Raw genomic sequence first — 20,240 nt, 5'->3', positions numbered from 1 at the left:
GCTTTACCTAGCAAAGACTTATATATGACCTGGAGCCAGTGGGTTTGGCGACGAATATGAAGCGAGGTCAGCCAACGAGAGCTGGCACTGTGATAGACTGATCCAATTTGCCAAGTAGAGTGTTGGAGGCTATTTTGTAAATGACATCGCCGAAGTCAAGGATCGGCAGGATAGTCAGTTTTCCGAGGGTATGTTTGGCAGCATGAATGAAGGATGCTTTGTTGCGAAATTCTAGATTTAATTTTGAATTGGAGATGCTTAAAACCTCTTGGGGCTAGGTGGGACGCTAGCGTGCCACCCGTGGTGCACTCCATCAACAGCAGGTGCATTTCAAGAGCGGCAAATTTGAATCCAAATAAATGTCAAAATTCAAATTTTTCAAAAATACAACTATGTTACACCATTTGAAAGATAAACATCTCCTTAATCTAACCACGTTTTACGATTTCAAAAAGGTTTTACGGCGAAAGCATAAATTTAGAGTATGTTAGGACAGTACATTTACAAGAGTTGTGTGTAATGTTTTGTCAAGTCAAAGACAGGGTCACCAAAACCATAAAACCAGCTAAAATGATACACTAACCTTTTACAATCTCCATCAGATGACACTCCTAGGACATTATGTTAGACAATGCATGCATTTTTAGTTCTATCAAGTTGATATTTATATCCAAAAACAGCGTTTTACTATGGCATTGATGTTGAGGAAATCGTTTCCCTCCAATAACCGGCAGTCAAGTCAGCGTCACAAATTAAATAATTAAAATTAGAAAACATTGGTAAAATATTATATTGTCATTTAAAGAATTATAGATTTACATCTTTTGAACGCAATCAACTTGCCAGATTTAAAAATAACCTTACTGGGAAATCACACTTTGCAATAATCTGAGCACTGTGCCCAGAAAAATACGCGTTGCGATACAGACTAGACGTCATGTTGGGGAGATCTAAAATCGAAAATACTATGTAAATAATCCATTACCTTTGATTCTCTTCATCAGATGTCACTTCCAGGTATCACAGGTCCATAACGAATGTAGTTTTGTTCAAAAAAGCTCATCATTTATGTCCAAAAATCTCCGTCTCGTTAGCACATGATGTAAGCCAGCCGGACTTCTCGTCATGAACGAGGGGAAAAAATATATTTCCGTTCGTTCAAACATGTCAAACGTTGTATAGCATAAATCATTAGGCCTTTTTAACCAGAACATGAATAATATTCAAGGTGGACGAATGCATACTCTTTTCTAACGTATTGGAACGAGGGTACCCAACATGAAGTAGCGCCAGGTGTCTAATGGGACATCACCGTTCCATGGCTCTTGTTCGGTCAGATCTCCCTCCAGAAGACTCAAAACACTTTGTAAAGGCTGGTGACATCTAGTGGAAGCAATAGGAAGTGCCAAAATATTCCTAAACCCCTGTGTTTTTCAATGGGATAGGTTTAAAGTCAATACAACACATCAGGTATCCACTTCCTGTCAGAAAATGTCTCAGGGTTTTGCCTGCCAAATGAGTTCTGTTATACTCACAGACACCATTCAAACAGTTTTGGAAACTTTAGAGTGTTTTCTATCCATATATAATAAGTATATGCATATTCTAGTTACTGGGTAGGATTAGTAACCAGATTAAATCGGGTACATTTTTTTTATCCAGACGTGCAAATGCTGCCCCCTAGACCCAACAGGTTAATGTGAGTCTGGAAGGAGAGTTTACAGTCTAACCAGACACCTAGGTATTTGTAGTAGTCCACATATTCAGAACCGTCCAGAGTAGTGATGCTGGACGGGCGGGCAGGTGCAGGCACCGATCGGTTGAAGAGCATGCATTTAGCTTTACTTGCATTTAAGAGCAGTTAGAGGCCACGGAAGGAGAGTTGTATGGCATTGAAGCTCGTCTGGAGGTTAGTTAACACAGTGTCCAAAGAAGGGCCAGAGGTATACAGAATGGTGTCTTCTGCGTAGAGGTGGATCAGAGAATCACCAGCAGCAAGAGCGACATCATTGATGTATACAGAGAAGAGAGTCGGCCTGAGAATTGAACCCTGTGGCATCCCCATAGAGACTGCCAGATGTCCGGACAACAGGCTCTCCGATTTGACACACTGAACTCTGAGAAGTAGTTGGTGAGCCAGGCAAGGCAGTCATTTGAGAAACCAAGGCTATTGAGTCTGCCGATAAGAATGTGATGATTGACAGAGTCGAAAGCCTTGGCCAGGTCGATGAATACGGCTGCACAGTAATGTCTCTTATCGATGGCGGTTATGATATCGTTTAGGACCTTGAGCATGGCTGACGGGCAACCATGACCATCGCGGAAACCAGATTGCATAGCGGAGAAGGTATGGTGGGATTCGAAATGGTCGGTGATCTGTTTGATAACTTGGCTTTCGAAGACCTTAGAAAGGCAGGGTAGGATAGATATAGGTCTGTAGCAGTTTGGCTTTAGAGTGTCTCCCCCTTTGAAGAAGGGGATGACCGCGGCAGCTTTCCAATCTTTGGGGATCTTAGACGATGCGAAAGTGAAGTTGAACAGGCTAGTAATAGGGTTTGCAACAATTTCGGCTGACAATTTTAGAAAGAGAGGGTCCAGATTGTCTAGCCCAGCTGATTTGTAGGGGTCCAGATTTCGCAAGCTCTTTCAGAACATCAGCTATCTGGATTTGGGTGAAGGAGAAATGGGGGAGGCTTGGGCAAGTTGCTGTGGGGGGTGCAGGGCTGTTGACCAGGGTAGGGATGGCCAGGTGGAAAGCATGGACAGCCGTAGAAAAATGCTTATTGAAATTCTCAATTATTTTGGATTTATCGGTGGTGACAGTGTTTCCTAGCCTCAGTGCAGTGGGCAGCTGGGAGGAGGTGCTCTTATTCTCCATGGACTTTAGTGTCCCAGAACTTTTTGGAGTTTGTGCTGCAGGATGCAAATTTCTGTTTGAAAAAGCTAGCCGTTGCTTTCCTAACTGTCTGTGTATATTGGTTCCTAACTTCCCTTAAAAGTTGCATATCGCAGTACATATCGCAGTAATGCCATACATCACAGGATGTTTTTGTGCTGGTCAAGGGCAGTCAGGTCTGGAGTGAACCACGGGCTATATCTGTTCCTGGTTCTACATTTTCTGAATGGGGCATGCTTATTTAAGATTATGAGAAAAGCACTTTTAAAGAATAACCAGGCATCTTCTACTGACGGAATGAGGTCAATGTCCTTCCAGGATACCCGGGCCAGGTCGATTAGAAAGGCCTGCTCGCTGAAGTGTTTTAGGGAGCGTTTGACAGTGATGAGGGGTGGTCGTTTGACCGCAGTCCCATTATGGACGCAAGCAATGAGGCAGTGATCCCTGAGATTCTGGTTGATGACAGCAGAGGTATATTTGGAGGGCAGGTTGGTTAGGTTGATATCTAAGAGGGTGCCTGTGTTTACGGATTTGGGGTTGTACCTGGTAGGTTCATTGATAATTTGTGTGAGATTAGGGCATCAAGCTTAGATTGTAGGATGGCCGGGGTGTTAAGCATGTCCCAGTTTAGGTCACCTAACAGCACGAGCTCTGAAGATAGATAGGGGGTGATCAATTCACATATGGTGTCCAGGCCACAGCTGGGGGCAGGTGGTCTATAGCAAGCGGCAATGGTGAGAGACTTGTTTCTGGAAAGGTGGATTTTTAAAAGTAGAAGCTCAAATTGTTTGGGCAGAGACCTGGATAGTATGACAGAACTCTGCAGGCTATCTCAAATCAAAATCAAATGTATTTATATAGCCCTTCTTACATCAGCTGATATCTCAAAGTGCTGTACAGAAACCCAGCCTAAAACCCCAAACAGCAAGCTGTAGATTGCAACTCTGCAGTATCTCTGCAGTAGATTGCAACTCCGCCCCCTTTGGCAGTTCTATCTTGTCGGAAAATGTTATAGTTAGGGATGGACATTTCAGGGTTTTTGGTGGCCTTCCTAAGCCAGGATTCAGACACAGTTAGGACATCCGGGTTGGAAGAGTGTGCTAAAGCAGTGAATAAAACAAACATAGGGAGGAGGCTTCTAGTGTTAACATGCATGAAACCAAGGCTTTTACGGTTACAGAAGTCAACAAATGAGATGGCCTGGGGGAATGGGAGTGGAGCAAGGCACTGCAGGGCCTGGATTGACCTCTACATCACCAGAGGAGCAGAGAAGTTGGATAAGGTTACTGCTGAGGGCTATAAGAACTGGTCGTCTAGTACGTTCGGAACAGAGAGTAAAGGGAGCAGGTTTCTGGGAGCAGTAGAATAGATTCAATGCATAATGTACAGACAAAGGTATGGTAGGATGTGAATACAGTTGAGGTAAACCTAGGCATTTAGTGACGATGAGAGAGGTATTGTCTCTAGAGACATCAATTAAACCAGGTGAGGTCACCGCATGTGTGGGAGGTGGGACAAGAGGGTTAGCTGAGGCATATTGAGCAGGGCTGGAGGCTCTACAGTGAAACAAGACAATCACTAACCAAAACAGGTATGGCATATCAAGAAGCTGATTAAACAGCATGATCATTAAACAGGTGCACCTTGTGCTAGGGACAATAAAAGGCCACTCTAAAATGTTCAATTTTGTCACAAAACACAATGCCTCAAGTTGAGGGAGCGTGCAATTGCCATGATGACTGCAGGAATGTCCACCAGAGCTGTTGCCAGAGAATTGAACGGTCATTTCTTTAACATAAGCAAACTCGTTTTAGAGAATTTGTCAGTACGCCCAACCGGCCTCACAACTGCAGACCAGGTGTATGGCGTTGTGTGGGCAAGCGGTGCGCTCTCAACAGTGCCCAATGGTGGTGGTGGTGGGGTTATGGTATGGGCAGGAGCCATGAACTAGACAACGAACACAATTGCATTTTATCAACGGCAATTTGAATGCACAGAAATACTGTGATGAGATCCTGAGGCCCATTGTTGTGCCATTCATCCGCCTCCATCACGTTTGAGCATGACAATGCACTGCGCCATGTCGCAAGGTTCTGTACCCAATTCCTGGAAATTGAAAATGCCCCAGTTCTTCCATACTCACCAGACATGTCAGGAATTGAGCATGTTTGGGATGCTCTGGATCAACGTGTACAACAGCATGTTCCAGTTCCCGTCAATATTCAGGAACTTCGTACAGCCATTGAAGAGAAGTGGGGACAAAATTCCACAGGCCACAATAAACAGCTTAATCAACTCTATGCAAAGGAGATGTCGCGCTGCATGAGGCAAATGGCGGTCACAACAGATACTGACTGGTTTTCTGATCCACTCCCCTATCTTTTTTTAAGTTATGTGACAGACAGATGCATATCTGTATTACTAGTCATGTGAAATCCATAGATTAGGGCCTAATGAATTTTTCAATTAACTGATTTCCTTATATGAACTGTAACTCAGTAAAATCTTTTAAATTGTTGCGTTTATATTTTTCTTCAGTATGTGTTACAATGTACACTTAACTAATGTAATACATACTTCTTCCTTCCTGTATCATAACATGAGTATCTTTCAGAGTTCCGTAAAGAACTGCAATTCAAAAAAAGGATCTTGCTTCTGTACTTGCCATAATATCAAACTCAAGAACATGGATTTTCACACAAAAAGACAAAAAACTTGTTTCAGATTATTTATCATTGAAAAATGTTGCGTAACAAAATCAGTTATTTGATAAACAGGCATTTGACAAAGTATTCGCAAACAAAACATTAAAAACACAATTGACCATTCATTACATGACAAGCACAAGTAAACAAGATCTTTATAAAAACACTAAAAATACACTTCCCTCGAGCCATGATATTTACATGTTTGCATATTTCTAAATACTTTATTTTCATAACAATTATGGATAACTTAAAAGCAAAATACAGGCATGTAATTCCTTACAGGTAGCTTTAGACTCATACAGAGCTAAGTCTTTCTCAGGACCCAAATAGCTCAACAACTCAAAACAAACCTAACTTATGAACTTCAGACCCAATCAAATCATTTTGGTTAAAACTAAAGAATAGAATCAATAATTGTAAGTGCTAGTGGAGTAAGAGGTATGATGGTGAATGTCAACAGAGTTTCTTGAGTTGGGTCTTTTCACCCCTAGGGTCAACCCATAGATTGTAGGGTTGACACACTGTCATAGAAGATCTCACAGGATGTGAAATCTGACCCAGAAATAAATAAGGTATGGCATGTCGTCTTGGTAAATCACATTTTGAAAAAAGGTTGTGTGTCTTCTAAACCAGTACAATGTACAGGGAAATAACGATTTTGTACATGAAACTAAAATCAATATCTCAAAGCATAGCATAAACTGCTCTGAGAAAAGTCAAAGGCCATGCAGTGCATGTATGTGTATAGTTGGTGATCATTACGAAAGAGCTTAGCATCTGTTGGATAAGACTCAGACTGGCGACGGCTTTCATTTGTCCCAGGACACACAAAGTACATGTATGGCTGTCAATAACATCAGATCAGCACCAAAAGAAACACACTACATATGCAGTCAATGATAATTCAATTCACAATTATATCTCAGGAGAAAGTATTTCAGATATACCCACATCTCTCTTTTCAAACAGACTCAAATGTATCCTTGCAGTGCTTTTAGCACTATTAGTGCCATTATTCTAAGGCAGTCAGTCCAATAAATTTACTGTAAACTGTTCTTTTTGACAGCCAAAGGGATGATCAGTTGTCTGTTTGCAGGCCATGGCTAAACGTACCGTAAAGTAGCCAATCCAAAGGTGGGATGAAAGATGGTAGTGCAGAGGTCAGGTAGTCATCAGTGCGATGGCGACATGTTTTGTCTTGTCCCAGAGTGTGACTCCTTCCCACCAAACACAGACATATGCACTCATTCGCACACCATACACAGACATACAACAAACCAGCACTATATCGACCCATCATGGCTAAGAGTCTTTGAGCATGTTGATGTGTGCGTAGATTTTAAGTGCAGGTCCCAGTTTAATATTCATGGCACTCATAAGGTGGTCCTCTTTCAGTAGGAGCATGGCCTGCCCATCTATCTCCTGCGAGCGGAACTCATCTGCTATCTCCTGGCAGCCTAGGAACAACAAGCCACAGTGAACCAGGTAAATAATGCTGCTACTCTGTGTTGTTATCTATGCATAGTCACTTTAATAACTCTACCTACATGCACATATTACCTCAACGAACCGGTGCCCCCGCACATTGACTCTGTACCGGTACCCCCCGGTATATAGTCTCGTTATTTTACTGCTGCTCTTTAATTGCTTGTTACTTTTATTTATATATATTTTTTAACTGCATTGTTGGTTAGGGGCTTGTAAATAAGCTTTTCACTGTGAGGTCTACACCTGTTGTATTCGGCGCATGTGACTAATACAATTTGATAATGATCTAATTTCAAAGACAATTCATGAACACTGTCTACATTAGACAATCCACTGATGAATTAATAAACTTTATTCATCCCCAGAGGGGAAATAAGCATACTATGACTACTACAAGATACCTTCAGAAGAATGTAGTTATGGTGTAGGCCTAACTAAATGCACACATATACATACATACATACATATTTGTGTGTGTGTGTAGACACCCCTTGAAATTAGTGCTATTTTAGTGCTATTTCAGCCACACCCATTGCTGACAGGTGTATAAAATCGAGTACACAGCCAATCTCCATAGACCACTGGTTCTCAAACCTGGGCCTGGGGACCCAAAGGGCTGCACATTTTTGTTTTTGCTTCAGGCATTTTTGTTTTTTAGCACTACACAGCTGATTCAAATGATTGACTCATCAAAAGGCTTTATTGACTTGAGTCAGGTGTGTAGTGCTAGGGCAAAAACAAAAATGTGCACCCCTTTGGATCCCCAGGACCAGGATTGAGAACCACTGCCATAGACAATTGGCCTTACTGAAGAGATCAATGACTTGCAACGTGGCACAGTTATAGGATGCCACCTTTCCAACAGGTCAGTTTATCAAATTTCTGCCCTGCTAGAGCCGCGCCGGTGAACTGTAAGTGTTGATATTGTAAAGTAGAAACATCTTGAAGCGACAACGGCTCAGCCACAAAGTGGTAGGCCACATAAGCTCACAGAACGGGACCGCCGAGTGATGAAGCACGTAGCAACACTCACTAGAGTTTCAAACTGCCTCAAAGCAACCTCAGCACAAGAACTGATCATCAGGAGCTTCATGAAATGGGTTTCCATGGCCGAGCAGCCGCACACAAGCCGAAAATTACCAGCACACAAGCCTAAGATCACCATGCGCAATGCCAAGCGTCAGCTGGAGTAGCGTAACACTCGCCACCACTGGACTGGAGCAGTGGAAACCCGTTCCATGGAGTGATGAATCATGCTTCACCATCTGGCAGTCCGACGGACGAAGTTAGGTTAGGCAGATGCCAGGAGAACGCTACCTGCCCCAATGCATAGTGCCAACTGTAAAGTTTGGTGGAGGAGGAGTAATGGTTTAGGGCTGTTTTTCATGGTTCGGGCTAGGCCCCTTAGTTCCAGTCAAGTGAAATAACACTACAGCATACAATGACATTCTAGATGATTCTGTGCTTCAACTTTGTGGCAACAGTTCGGGGAATGCCCTTTCCTGTTTCAGCATGCCTCCGTGCACAAAGAAAGGACCATACAGAAATGGTTGGTCGAGACAGGTGTGGAAGAACTTGACTGGCCTGCACAGAGCCCTGACCTCAACCCCATTGAACACCTTTGGGATGAATTGGAAAGCTGACTGCAAGCCAAGCCTAATTGCCCAACATCAGTGCCCAACCTCATTAATGCTCGTGGCTCACTAGTCCTCGCAGCAATGTTCCAGTATCTACTGGAAAGCCTTCCCAGAAGAGTGGAGGCTATTATAGCGGGGGGGGGGGTCCAGCTCCATATTAATGCCCATGATTTTAGAATGAGATGTTCAACGAGCAGGTGTTCAAATACTTTTGGTCATGTAGTGTTTGTTATGAGACTGACCTGGAAGGGAGTGGATAAACTCGTAGACTTCTTCTACATTCCACTTGGTGGGGTCGTTGGGCAGGAAGTGCTGAGTGAGGAGTGGCAGCTCTCTGCCTTGGGGGGCCTCTTGGTCTGAGCCTCTCCCTGCCTGGTGTGACAACGCCTGGGGTGCTGGGGGACCTGAGCTGGCTCCTGACAGGGGTGACGGAGGCTCCTCATAGCTGGACATGTCTGAGCAGGGGCTGGACTCCTCCTGGCTGGGTTGGGAGGGGAGCGGGGAGGACACCGAACCTCCCTGAGTCTGCTGAGGTGTAGGGGAAAGCTTCTGAAACATAAAACCCATGAGTCAGCCCTGGTGTCACTGAGGGGAGCATGTTAATTCACAGGAGAGCTGTCCTGTCAGCAGAGAAGTAGGAGAGGATCCTACCTGCTTCTTAGGTTCGACACTCTGGCGGCAGCTGTTGTGTGACCTTCTGCGCCAGCGGTTGGATGCTTTGCTCCTCTCTGGACGGAAGAGGCCTATGCGCTTAGTGCACCCAACATTATACCTATTCCACAACAACAACGATAATAGCTGTTATGGCCACTACCATCCCAACAAAACACTACTGAGAAGCTTAGACCCTGAGGGATATAACCCAGTCAAAGCATCTTTGTACATATTCATTAGAAATGGCCCATCAAATGTGACTTACCTTTTCGCACACGCCATGGAACAGAACCGTTTTGACCCCTTGAATTTGTAGGCAAAGTCCACCCAGCCACAGAATTCACATCTTAGTTTGGGGGCATCTGAATCCTCTTGGTCTTTTAATTCTGTGTGCAAATCAAAATAGTCAATCAACAATATCTCTTACATCTGAATTGTTAGTATTTAGAAAGTCCATTTTGGGGTTTATAGTCAAATAGCATGGCTTTAAAATCCCTCCAGCCATGACCTCCCTTACCTTGAGGGGTCAACTCCTCTGTCTCAGAGTCTGTGGTGTTGGTGGGGTTACTAACAGGGGTCTTGTCTGGGTCAGAGGAGAGCTGCTCATGCAGCTTCTTTGGGCTGTCCATCATTACAGGCAACCGCTCAATCTGGTTAAGACAGAGGGTGAGACATGAATGCTACTCTTTCCAAGCTATGACAGCAATACAACGGCAAACTTACCATGCAGTGTCCATAAGCTATAATAAAGCCTGAGAAAAGACTTAGAAATGTGCAGCAAACATCCACTAGGATGCTCTCTTTAACCGATAAGTAAAACAGGCACCAACTCACTTAAGGGTGTGTATCAACATTTTGCTCAGAATTATAACACTGGGAAGGTGGTCTTAACATTTGTGCACCTTCTTTCACAGACATCTCTGTATACACTGCTTTGGAACTACAGTAAGCTACTAGAATTCATGACTAAGTTAAACAATAGAAAGGCATTGCCCTTTATCATTGCTTAGCACGGTAAGTGCAGTTGTATGATTGTTTGTGTTTATTGCTAATAGGGACATGCCCCTGTGGGAATGCACTTGAAATGGTGACATGTTGCTTACTGGTAGCTGCTAAGGAGTACCATGGGAGAGGGCACTTACAGGGAAGGGTTCAGCACCCTCCTGGATGACAAAGCCCTCAATGACGTGGGTGAGGACCTGGGGCTTGACGATGGCCTGGGGTGGCTTGTTCTCTCCATTCTGGGGGGTGCTGCCGGTCACAGTGGGTGCCTCGTTCTCATTTCCTGACGTCATGGCTGGGGGTGGTGTCTCAGGTGCAGCATTCAACCTCTTGGTAGTAGGGACTCCTGCCAATGACAAAACAAAGCAGTAGTTAACACACTGCATCACTTTCAATTATGTGGCTAAAATATTTTTTCAGAGTATGTAGTTAACCTTCTCTGCTGTACAGTCGTTTAAGTACTCAAGCAAATGTTCATCATATACTATATCATCCACCTGCCAAATCATGTGCAAAGGGGTCTACTTCGATTATCAAGCGTTTGTAATGTCACTCACTAGACACGTATTATAGTTACTAATGTAAATTGATCACGATATCAAAATATGAAGAGAAAACAAAACGGCTGTCAAAAGTAATTCGAGTCCAAAACATCGCTCAGCTTTGACGGGTCGACCACTAGTTTGTAATTTCCAAAGCAAAAACACGTATGGCTACCGTAAACGAGTAACGTTAGTAGCTAGCTATGCATGAACACAGCAGACGATTCGGTGGCTACTTGCAACAATGATAACCATTTTCAAAGTACTGAAAAAGTAAGACAACTGTCCCATTTCAAAAGTTAAATAACAAAAAAAAATCGCTCACCAAACTTATTCCTGCCCGCTTCACTTGCGCTTTTATCCGATTCAATACAAAAACACGCTGTCGCCTGCCTCTCTCCTTGAAAGCGAGAATTCAGTCAACTGTACAAAGCAGGCAAGACAGAGCGCGGAGACGCTCGCTCGACCCAGCCCTGCTCCAATTGCGAGAGGCAGGCAGAGCTGAAGAATGAAATAATTGAATAAGGTACCGCCCTTTTCTCTCTCTCCATAGACAGGTACTCTGCTCATATATACACTAAAATAAAAATAAAAAAGAAACGTCCCTTTTTCAGGACCCTGTCTTTCAGAGATAATTTGTAAAAATCCAAGTATCTTCACAGATCTTAATTGTAAAGGGTTTAAACACGGTTTCCCATGCTTGTTCAATGAACCATAAACAATTAATGAACATGCACCTGTGGAATGGTCGTTAAGACACTAACAGCTTACAGATGGTAGGCAATTAAGGTTCAGTTCTGAAAACGTAGTACACTAAAGAGGTCTTTCTACTGACTCTAAAAAAACACACCAAAAGAAAGATGCCCAGGGCCCCTGCTCATCTGTGTGAACGTGCCTTAGGCGTGCTGCAAGGAGGCATGAGGACTGCAGATGTGGCCAGGGCAATACATTTCAATGTCTGTACTGTGAGACGCCTAAGACAGCGCTACAGGGAGACAGGACGGACAGCTGATCGTCCTCGCAGTAGCAGACCACGTGTAACAACACCTACACAGGATCGGTACATCCGAACATCACACCTGCGGGACAGGTACAGGATGGCAACAACAACTGCCCGAGTTAAACCAGGAACGCACAATCCCTCCATCACTGCTCAGACTGTCTGCAATAGGTCGAGAGAGGCTGGACTGAGGGCTTGTAGGCCTGTTGTAAGGCAGGTCCTCACTAGACATCACCGGCAACAACGCCTATGGGTACAAACCCAGCGTCGCTGGACCAGACAGGACTGGCAAAAAGTGCTCTTCACTGACGAGTCACAGTTTTGTCTCACCAGGCGTGATGGTCAGATTCGCATTTATCGTGGAAGGAATGAGCGTTACACCAAGGCCTGTACTCTGGAGCGGGATCGATTTGGAGGTGGAGGGTCCGTCATGGTCTGGGGCGGTGTGTCACAGCATCATCTGACTGAGCTTGTTGTCATTGCAGGCAATCTCAACGCAGTACGTTACAGGGAAGACTTCCTCCTCCCTCATGTGGCACCCTTCCTGCAGGCTCATCCTGACATGATCCTCCAGCATGACAATGCCACCAGCCATACTGCTCGTTCTGTGTGTAATTTCCTGCAAGACAGGAATGTCAGTGTTCTGCCATGGCCAGCGACGAGCCCGGATCTCAATCCCATTGAGCACGTCTGGGACCTGTTGGATCGGAGGGTGAGGGCTAGGGTCATTCCCCCCAGAAATGTCCGGGAACTTGCAGGTGCCTCGATGGAAGAGTAGGGTAACATCTCACAGCAAGAACTGGCAAATCTGGTGCAGTCCATGAGGAGGAGATTCACTGCAGTACTTAATGCAGCTGGTGGCCACACCAGATACTGACTGTTACTTTTGATTTTGACCCCCTCTTTGTTCAGGGACACATTATTCCATTTCTGTTAGTCACATGTCTGTGGAACTTGTTCAGTTTATGTCTCAGTTGTTGAATCTTGTTATGTTCATACAAATATTTACACGTTAAGTTTGCTGAAAAAAACGCAGTTGACAGTGAGAGGACGTTTCTTTTTTTGCTGAGTTTACTATTCAATTTCCACACATTAAAATAGAAACACTTCACTCATGTTGACATATACATTTCTGGTTCTTCTCACATCTATAATCTTAGCCCTGAAAATTCACAGGTCTCAAATCTGAGTAACTATTGGCATACAGGAACCACTTTATACAAATGTAGGTCCTGTGGCCCAATGTAGCAGACAATTCTTGCAAACTAATTCTCTTTATATGGCAACATACTATACTGCACATTTCTTGGTATGTCTGTCGAAAGATGCACAATAAATACCATGGACTCCATTAAAACCAGGAGCAGTTGGCTATTCTGTAACTTTGGGTTATGTTCAACCACTCAGCAGGCTCTGTGTTGCAATCTGGTCCAAGCAGACAGCCAGTGGTCTTGCAGGCCTACTGCTCTATTTCTAGACATCAAAGATAACTGTATGTATATTCTGAACAAGTGGAGCAACTATGCATTCACACCCAAGCATAAAAAAGGAGCCTTGTGGCTTTACATTTTTACAAGAAAAGTTGCAATAAAAATAAACTCTTAATATAATCTGCATGTTCAGCATTTTGAATGGGCCTTGGTGTGCGAGTGTAAGACTACCATCATAAAACACAGATTATTTTCCATTTGAATGAAAGATAGATAAGATACACACATTTTCCTGTCCATGATAATTTGACACATCTATCATTTAACTTTCCTTGACTGGAACACTGTGATCACTGCTCCTCAATGGTCCCATTGGGGATAATCAGACAAAATTCTTCACCCTGACTCAAAACGACGAGCACACAGCTGACGACAAATAGTAAGATCTGCCTCCACACCTGGAGAGCAGAACATTGCAGAGCGACTGATCTTTGGTCTGGTTCTCCAAGGTTGTAATTGGTTGCAAATATATGACAACAATAGACCCCTAGTTACAGTCCTGCCTCTAGGCAACATAACTAAGAAAGTGGGTTAGAAAAACGTGTTAACTTATTAAAACCAAAAGTCCTGTTACCTTGTGGTTGGCTGATGGGCATAACTGGGTCAGTCTTGGGCTGCTCTGCTGGCTTGGTGGCTTGTGGTGGAGACGGGGCAGAGGGGGTAAACGGGGTGGGCTGCTGCTCTACACTGGGAGTCAGGCAGAGCTCCCTGACCACCAATGACTTTGGCTTCTCCTGTCCTTTACTGTCCTGGACCAATCGAGAAGCCTGGGAGTCCGTAATAGAAAAGAGAGAGAAGAAGGGAGAGAGAGTTTAGTGAAACATAATATTTGACTAATGATTAGAAGTTACTGATATATAGTATTTTGTTTACTGATACATTGTATATTGTGAGAGAGTGATCCTCTTCCATTTCCATACTTGTTGTTGTTACTGCTGTGTACTCACCTGTGAGAGCGCTGGTTGTATCTGGAGGTTGATGGCTGTGAGTTGCACTGGCTGGGCTTTGGTCTGGCTCAGGCTGGAGTGGAGAGCGTGTGGGCTGATGGTGGAGTGGAAGATGGTTGCCTGCTGGCTGGGTGTAGAGGGCTGGTGGTGAGAGGCAGGCTTGGGCAGCACAGTGATAGGGCCTGCCTGGCTGGGGGACTGGGGGACCAGGGAGGGAGTCTGCAGGTGGGGTTGGATGGAGGCAGTCTGCAGTAGCTGTCCCTGGGTCCTCTGGGAAGCATGGGTCTGCTGGATCACAAACTGCTGTTGCTTATGCTGCTGGACCAAGGAGTGGGAAGGGATCTGGGTGTATGCTGGAACAGAAATCAAGAAATAGGATACATAAATCTGACAGTTAAGTCTGTACACAAAAGGAAAATGGACTCTACCCTAACTCAAAAAACAATGGAAGAGTGGAATAATGTTTTGTTTCTTTACTCTCCTTTGCCAGTAGTACACCTATTGTTGACAAAATGTAACATCAAAAAGCACAAGACAGACTTGCCCTAAACCGTTGTCAAGGTTTTGGCCAGACATTGCTCACTAATGTCTCCAAAGGGTCTATCATCACCTGACAGGGTTTTTGCTGACAAAATTACAACCAGGACCCATATCTTCCCAGAACCAATCATGTATTGTACTGTCATTTAGTGAAAAGTGCTCTACACACCAACAGTCAGAGTAGCCCCGGGCCAGACATGTGCAGGAGGAAAGCAAGAGGGCAATATAATAAAATAAAAAATGTTTAGCAGACGCTCTTATCCAGAGCGATTTAAAGGAGCAATTAGGGTTAAGTGCCTTGCCAAGGGCAAATAGACATATTTTTCACCTAGTTGGCTCGGGGATTCAAACCAGCGACCTTTCGGTTACAGGCTCAACGCTCTTAACCGCTAGGCTACCTGCCACCCTGGGCCAGACAGATGCAAGAAGAAAGCAAGAGGGCAATAAGAAGCCAATGTTCTATGACATGCTGTATGTAGTCATCTGTGAATCAATCCCCCAAACCTTCAGTTGCCCAAGCAATTTTCCCTAGGAAACAATGAGGTTGGATCTGGCCCTCATCATTGCTGAAATATAGAGAAAGGATTGTAATGCATCATCTCTCCTAGGAGCTGTTAGTCTCAGGAGTAAGCCCTATGGTCTTACAGTAGCTTCATGATTTTAGTAAACTAAAGGTGTCTAACAACCTTTGTGGATCTCTTTTGATTATGGATTGATGCCAAATATATAAGGGTCCCACCCCTTATCTGTATATTTTGTGTGGGATAGGCTCCATCTGGTCTGAATGTTTCTCTGTAACCACAGTCTCTACCCTGCTGTGAAAATGGAGACGTTTCCATCCGGCAGAATTGCATGTCATTAGTTATTTATACCACAGGATCTGCTGGAAAGTGTTTGATTTTCACACAGCAAAACTATGTAAACCACAGCATGTGGTTAGCTATGGTTTCGCTAAGTACAGGGTGAAGACCGACACATCTTTCAGAAAGTATTATGATAAAAGCCCTGGACGGATACTCTCAATTACATGATAACACAGTAAAATGTTACATTACATGATAACACCTACCACCCAGCCCTCATTAAGGATAAATAGAAAACAGAGGTTGTATAATAATGACTTTCAAGTCAGCAAATAGACCTAGCCCCTGTGTGAACAGATGAGTGTATTTCCCAACCGGTGCTCACCGGATACAAGAAACAGCACTCAGAGTCCCGCTTGACAGCTTTTTCAAGCATTTTAATGAGTAACAGAGAAATGTCTTGGAAGGAGAGAAAGGGGGATTCATTGAAATGCCTTTCTCCCTCAAGGCCTTGGGATTAAGGAGTGGAATGACTCAGGCCGGACCCCCCTCTATGGCCCCACTACGCTACCACTCCCCCATGCCTGTGTGTTGTTTCAGGATGTCTAGAGGAAATGTTTCAACAGCAGATCTCGGAAAATCCCTGAGTTTCTGCAATCGACTGCTGCTGCTTAAGTTGAGAAACCTCACCCACATAGTGTAAATCACTTTACAAACGTCTTAACACAGCTTGAGAAAAACTACTCATTGGCCAGCTTATTAGGTACAAATGTCTAGTACCGTGTCGGACCAACCTATTGCCATGAAGGGATGCACCTGGTTAGCAACAATGTTCAGATATGCTGTGGCGTTCAAACGTTGCTCAATTGGTATCAAGAGACCTAACGTGTGCCAGGAAAACATTCCCCACACCATTACACCACCCACACCATTACACCACCCACACCATTACACCACCCACACCATTACACCACCACCGTTGACACCAGGCTGGAATGGGCCATGGACTCATTTTGCTTATGCCAAATCCTGACTGCCATCAGCATGACGCAACAGGAACCGGGATTCGTCGGCCCAGGCAATGTTTTTCCACTCCTCAATTGTCCAGTGTTAGTGATCTCTTGCTTCTTCTTGTTTTTAGCTGATAGAAGTGGAAACCGGTGTGGTCGTCTACTGCAATAGCCCGTCCGTGACAAGGACCGACGAGTTGTGCGCTCCGAGATGCCGTTCTGCACACCACTGTTGTACTTTGCCTGTTTGTGGCCTGCCTGTTTGCACAATTCTTGCCATTCTCCTTTGACCTCTCGCATCAACGAGCTGTTTCGCCCACAGGACTGCAGCTGATTGGATGTTTTTTTTATTTGTCGCACCATTCTCGGTAAACCCTAGACACTATCATGCTCAAAAATCCCAGGAGGCCGGACCTTTCTGAGATACTGTAACCGACGCGCCTGACACCGAAGAGCATACCACGCTCAGTCGCCATTCTAACGTTCAATCGAACAGTAACTGAATGCATCGATGCTTGTCTGCCTGCTTTATATAGCAAGCCACGGCCACATGACTCACTGTCTGTAGGACCGAACCATTTTTATGAACAGGGTGAGGTACCTAATAAACTGTGTACATGTCAAACATATCTATACTAATTGTGTTTTAAATGCTTGTTAAAAGGAGTAAGTAATGGAGATACTATGTATGGGAACATGGAAGCACTCAAGGGCTTGGTGAATTAACAGAGAATGGGAAGATAATTTCAGGTGTACTACACTCAGTCCAAACACATAAATGGATGCTTTGCTAAAAAAACAACTTAAAGCTATGCTTCAAATCACAAAGACAACTGAACAGAAGACTTGACACCAGGGCCGGATTTGTTTGTTGAAAAAACTGAAAACCACAGTGCAGTTAGCAGGGGCATAGAACTAGACTGTTAGTCTGGAAGGTAGTCTTTGTGGGGTTTGATGCGGTGCTGTTCTGTGGGTGTAGTAGGGTGCTGGGAAGACTTGTCTGCCAAGGAGGAGGTGAAGAAAAGACTAAAGTACACAATGAACAGAACAGCTGCTTCCAGCCAATCCCTATTCAAGGGAAAACGAGCTCCTGTCTGTGGTAGGAATAGCAGACACACTGCTGCTCCCACAAGATCTGCTCTCTTCTTCTCTCCGATGGCTCAATTACTACTCGGTCCTAAAATAGACACAACACAAACTAGGCCAATTCCTGTGCTGTGTTCTCTCACAGCATGTTGAAAGTGAAACTGCTTTAGACATTTTATGTAGTCTATTATTATTATTATTATTATTATTATTATTATTTGAGGGGTAGATTGGACTTGTTTCATTGAAGTATTTCCTTCTTCAAAATTACAACATTCTGTTGCCTAACAGAATAAAGGCGTCCGCATGCTTCAGAACTGAAATAGTTTGGAAAAGTTTGTGCATGTTACGACAACATTTTGTGACGTTTTTGTTCGTTTTGGACTTTTCCTTCGGCTGTTCAGGCACACACATCTTTCTGGAGGCAAGCCGAAATTCGGAGCCGAAGTCTAAGCCCCGTCGTCGGTGATTGGTCAACAGTAGGGATTCTTCAATAGTCTTTGTTGTCATTCAACAAAGAGATTACTTGTTTTCATGCACATTTTTTCATTGAGAAATACTGCACCAAACATCTTAGTTAGATGTAAAATTGTGTGACTAAGATCTCCTGGGCAAAAACGTAAATTCATGACAGATTTCTTGCGTTATCGTAGATTAATTCAGACTATTTTTTAGGAAGTGTATACTGGCTGGCTATGGCGTCTCAAAAGGGACAAAAAGTACTATTACCACTTTTTTCCTCATTTTTCAAGCGAAGGTTTTTTTTAAGGGGGTATGTGATCACACTCTTTCGGTTCGCCTAGCCAACTTCGGCTAGCCGAACTGAGGCATGCTGATACCTTAGAGTCCATTGAAGAACCAACATATATAATGAATGACCCAGTTAATGCCAGTGCATATAAAATAACATGGTAGAGCATGGACTTATCGCAGGGATATCCTTCATTCCAATAAGTAGCCCATACTAGAAAAATGTGAAGTTTGCTAATATGGGTGATATTTAATGGGACAATTGATGGCTACAACCATCAAACTTGTAGTAGCAGTTTAAATGATAATTTAAAACAAATGTGGTGCACATTAATGTTATAAACTTAACGTTCTATTTATCACATCAATTCAGGCTATGGATTTTTGTCCATGTCACCCAGCTCTATAAATTGAAGCCTCTTATCCAACCCTAAACCCCAGTCCGCCGGGCAGGCACCACGGCTGCTACCCCATCTCCCCCTTGTCTCATCCACTGTGAACTGACAGAATACTTATCACATCTCCAGGGCACACCTGTCTGTTCCCCATGGCCACTGCCATGGCAACCCATGTTAATTTTATGAGTATGTATGTATGTAGCCAGGTTTTTAGATTCATCCTTCCTTTAGTTTCATCAGAATCCATTACTTAAACAAAGCGAGACAAAGACACAGTTGTGCAGTCGCACGCTCAGCTAATCCATCCAGTCTGGCGTATGGCACAACACACAAAGTTAACCCATGCAGTGCTTAGCACACGCACTCTCTCACACACATACACACAGTCAGAGTTAATCTGTTCAACTGCTGGCATATACACAGCCATTCTCTGTGACAAAACAACCCAGCTGCTGACTTTCAGCCACACAATAAGTGGTCTAAAAAGATGCATCTGTGGCACAGAGTAGGTGTTGGGCGGTATCCAGATTTTCATACCATTTCTGTACCATACGGTATTACTGGGAGTGCACACAAGGGGCGTTATTTCTTTTTTTTACGCACAAAACAATTTAGGCAACAGGGAGCTTGATCCAGGAGGGGATTGAATGTCTCTGCTGTAACCAATAAGCTTAATCTTGACATCTAGCCACTTAGCTAGCTTACTACAAACAGTCACAGGGGCAGTGTATTCAGTGTCATCATGGAGCTCAGCAAAATTATGCCTTCTCACAACAGCCAGTGGATTTACTGATGCTGGACAAAAAACAATACATAATTTCAGCAAACCTGCCTAAATCTCCAAGCGGGGAATGGGTCAACTTCATGAAATAATATGAAAGCCAGTGTCTGTAGAAGCTAGCGAACGTTGGGGTTGATACATACCTGGAGCGCTGAGAGGCTGGCCACTCAAAGCCGTGACGCTGCGACTCATGTTTATAGCGCACACCTCCGTCACAATGCTCTCCCCCTTCTTGCTCCCATCTAAGAGGACGTCGGATGAGCTGCCCTTCCCCCCAGAGCCCCGGCTCCCCTGGCTGGGATTTTTGATCAGGGGAGAGGGCTGGATGGCGACAGGGGTCTGCTTTAGGCTGAGGGCCTGGAGGTTGGGTGTTTGAAAGGAGGACATGGTCGCCCCCTGCTGGTTACGGATAGCCAGGTTCTGGACCTGAAAAGACAGAGGTCAGGTGCTGGAGGCAATGACACATGGCCTGGGGCAAGAGAGGTGGGGTGCCCCACAGTCAAGGGTC

At 44.2% G+C, this 20,240-nt stretch overlaps 1 protein-coding gene across 13 annotated transcripts in view; it reads right to left on the bottom strand.

Moving 5' to 3' along the window:
- Window positions 1–5,611: 5,611 nt before the first annotated feature.
- The window catches only part of LOC106565865 (polyhomeotic-like protein 2), a 104,827-nt gene continuing 90,198 nt past the window's right edge, over window positions 5,612–20,240 (bottom strand). For all 13 annotated transcript variants that reach the window (XM_045691757.1, XM_014133481.2, XM_014133480.2 and 10 more), the window contains 9 exons: window positions 19,876–20,158; window positions 14,365–14,717; window positions 13,992–14,184; window positions 10,526–10,731; window positions 9,901–10,033; window positions 9,649–9,769; window positions 9,381–9,501; window positions 8,972–9,278; window positions 5,612–7,061 (listed from right to left, as the gene is read on the bottom strand). In XM_045691757.1, the coding sequence (XP_045547713.1) occupies window positions 6,907–7,061; window positions 8,972–9,278; window positions 9,381–9,501; window positions 9,649–9,769; window positions 9,901–10,033; window positions 10,526–10,731; window positions 13,992–14,184; window positions 14,365–14,717; window positions 19,876–20,158 (1,872 nt within the window). In that variant the 3' untranslated portion in view covers window positions 5,612–6,906. The remainder of the gene's footprint in view (window positions 7,062–8,971; window positions 9,279–9,380; window positions 9,502–9,648; window positions 9,770–9,900; window positions 10,034–10,525; window positions 10,732–13,991; window positions 14,185–14,364; window positions 14,718–19,875; window positions 20,159–20,240) is intronic.

Source organism: Salmo salar, chromosome ssa12 (genome assembly GCF_905237065.1).
Source record: "Salmo salar chromosome ssa12, Ssal_v3.1, whole genome shotgun sequence".
NCBI lineage: Eukaryota > Metazoa > Chordata > Actinopteri > Salmoniformes > Salmonidae > Salmo > Salmo salar.
The sequence above is the reverse complement of the archived record's forward strand: the minus strand, read 5'-3'. Positions and strand labels throughout refer to the sequence as shown.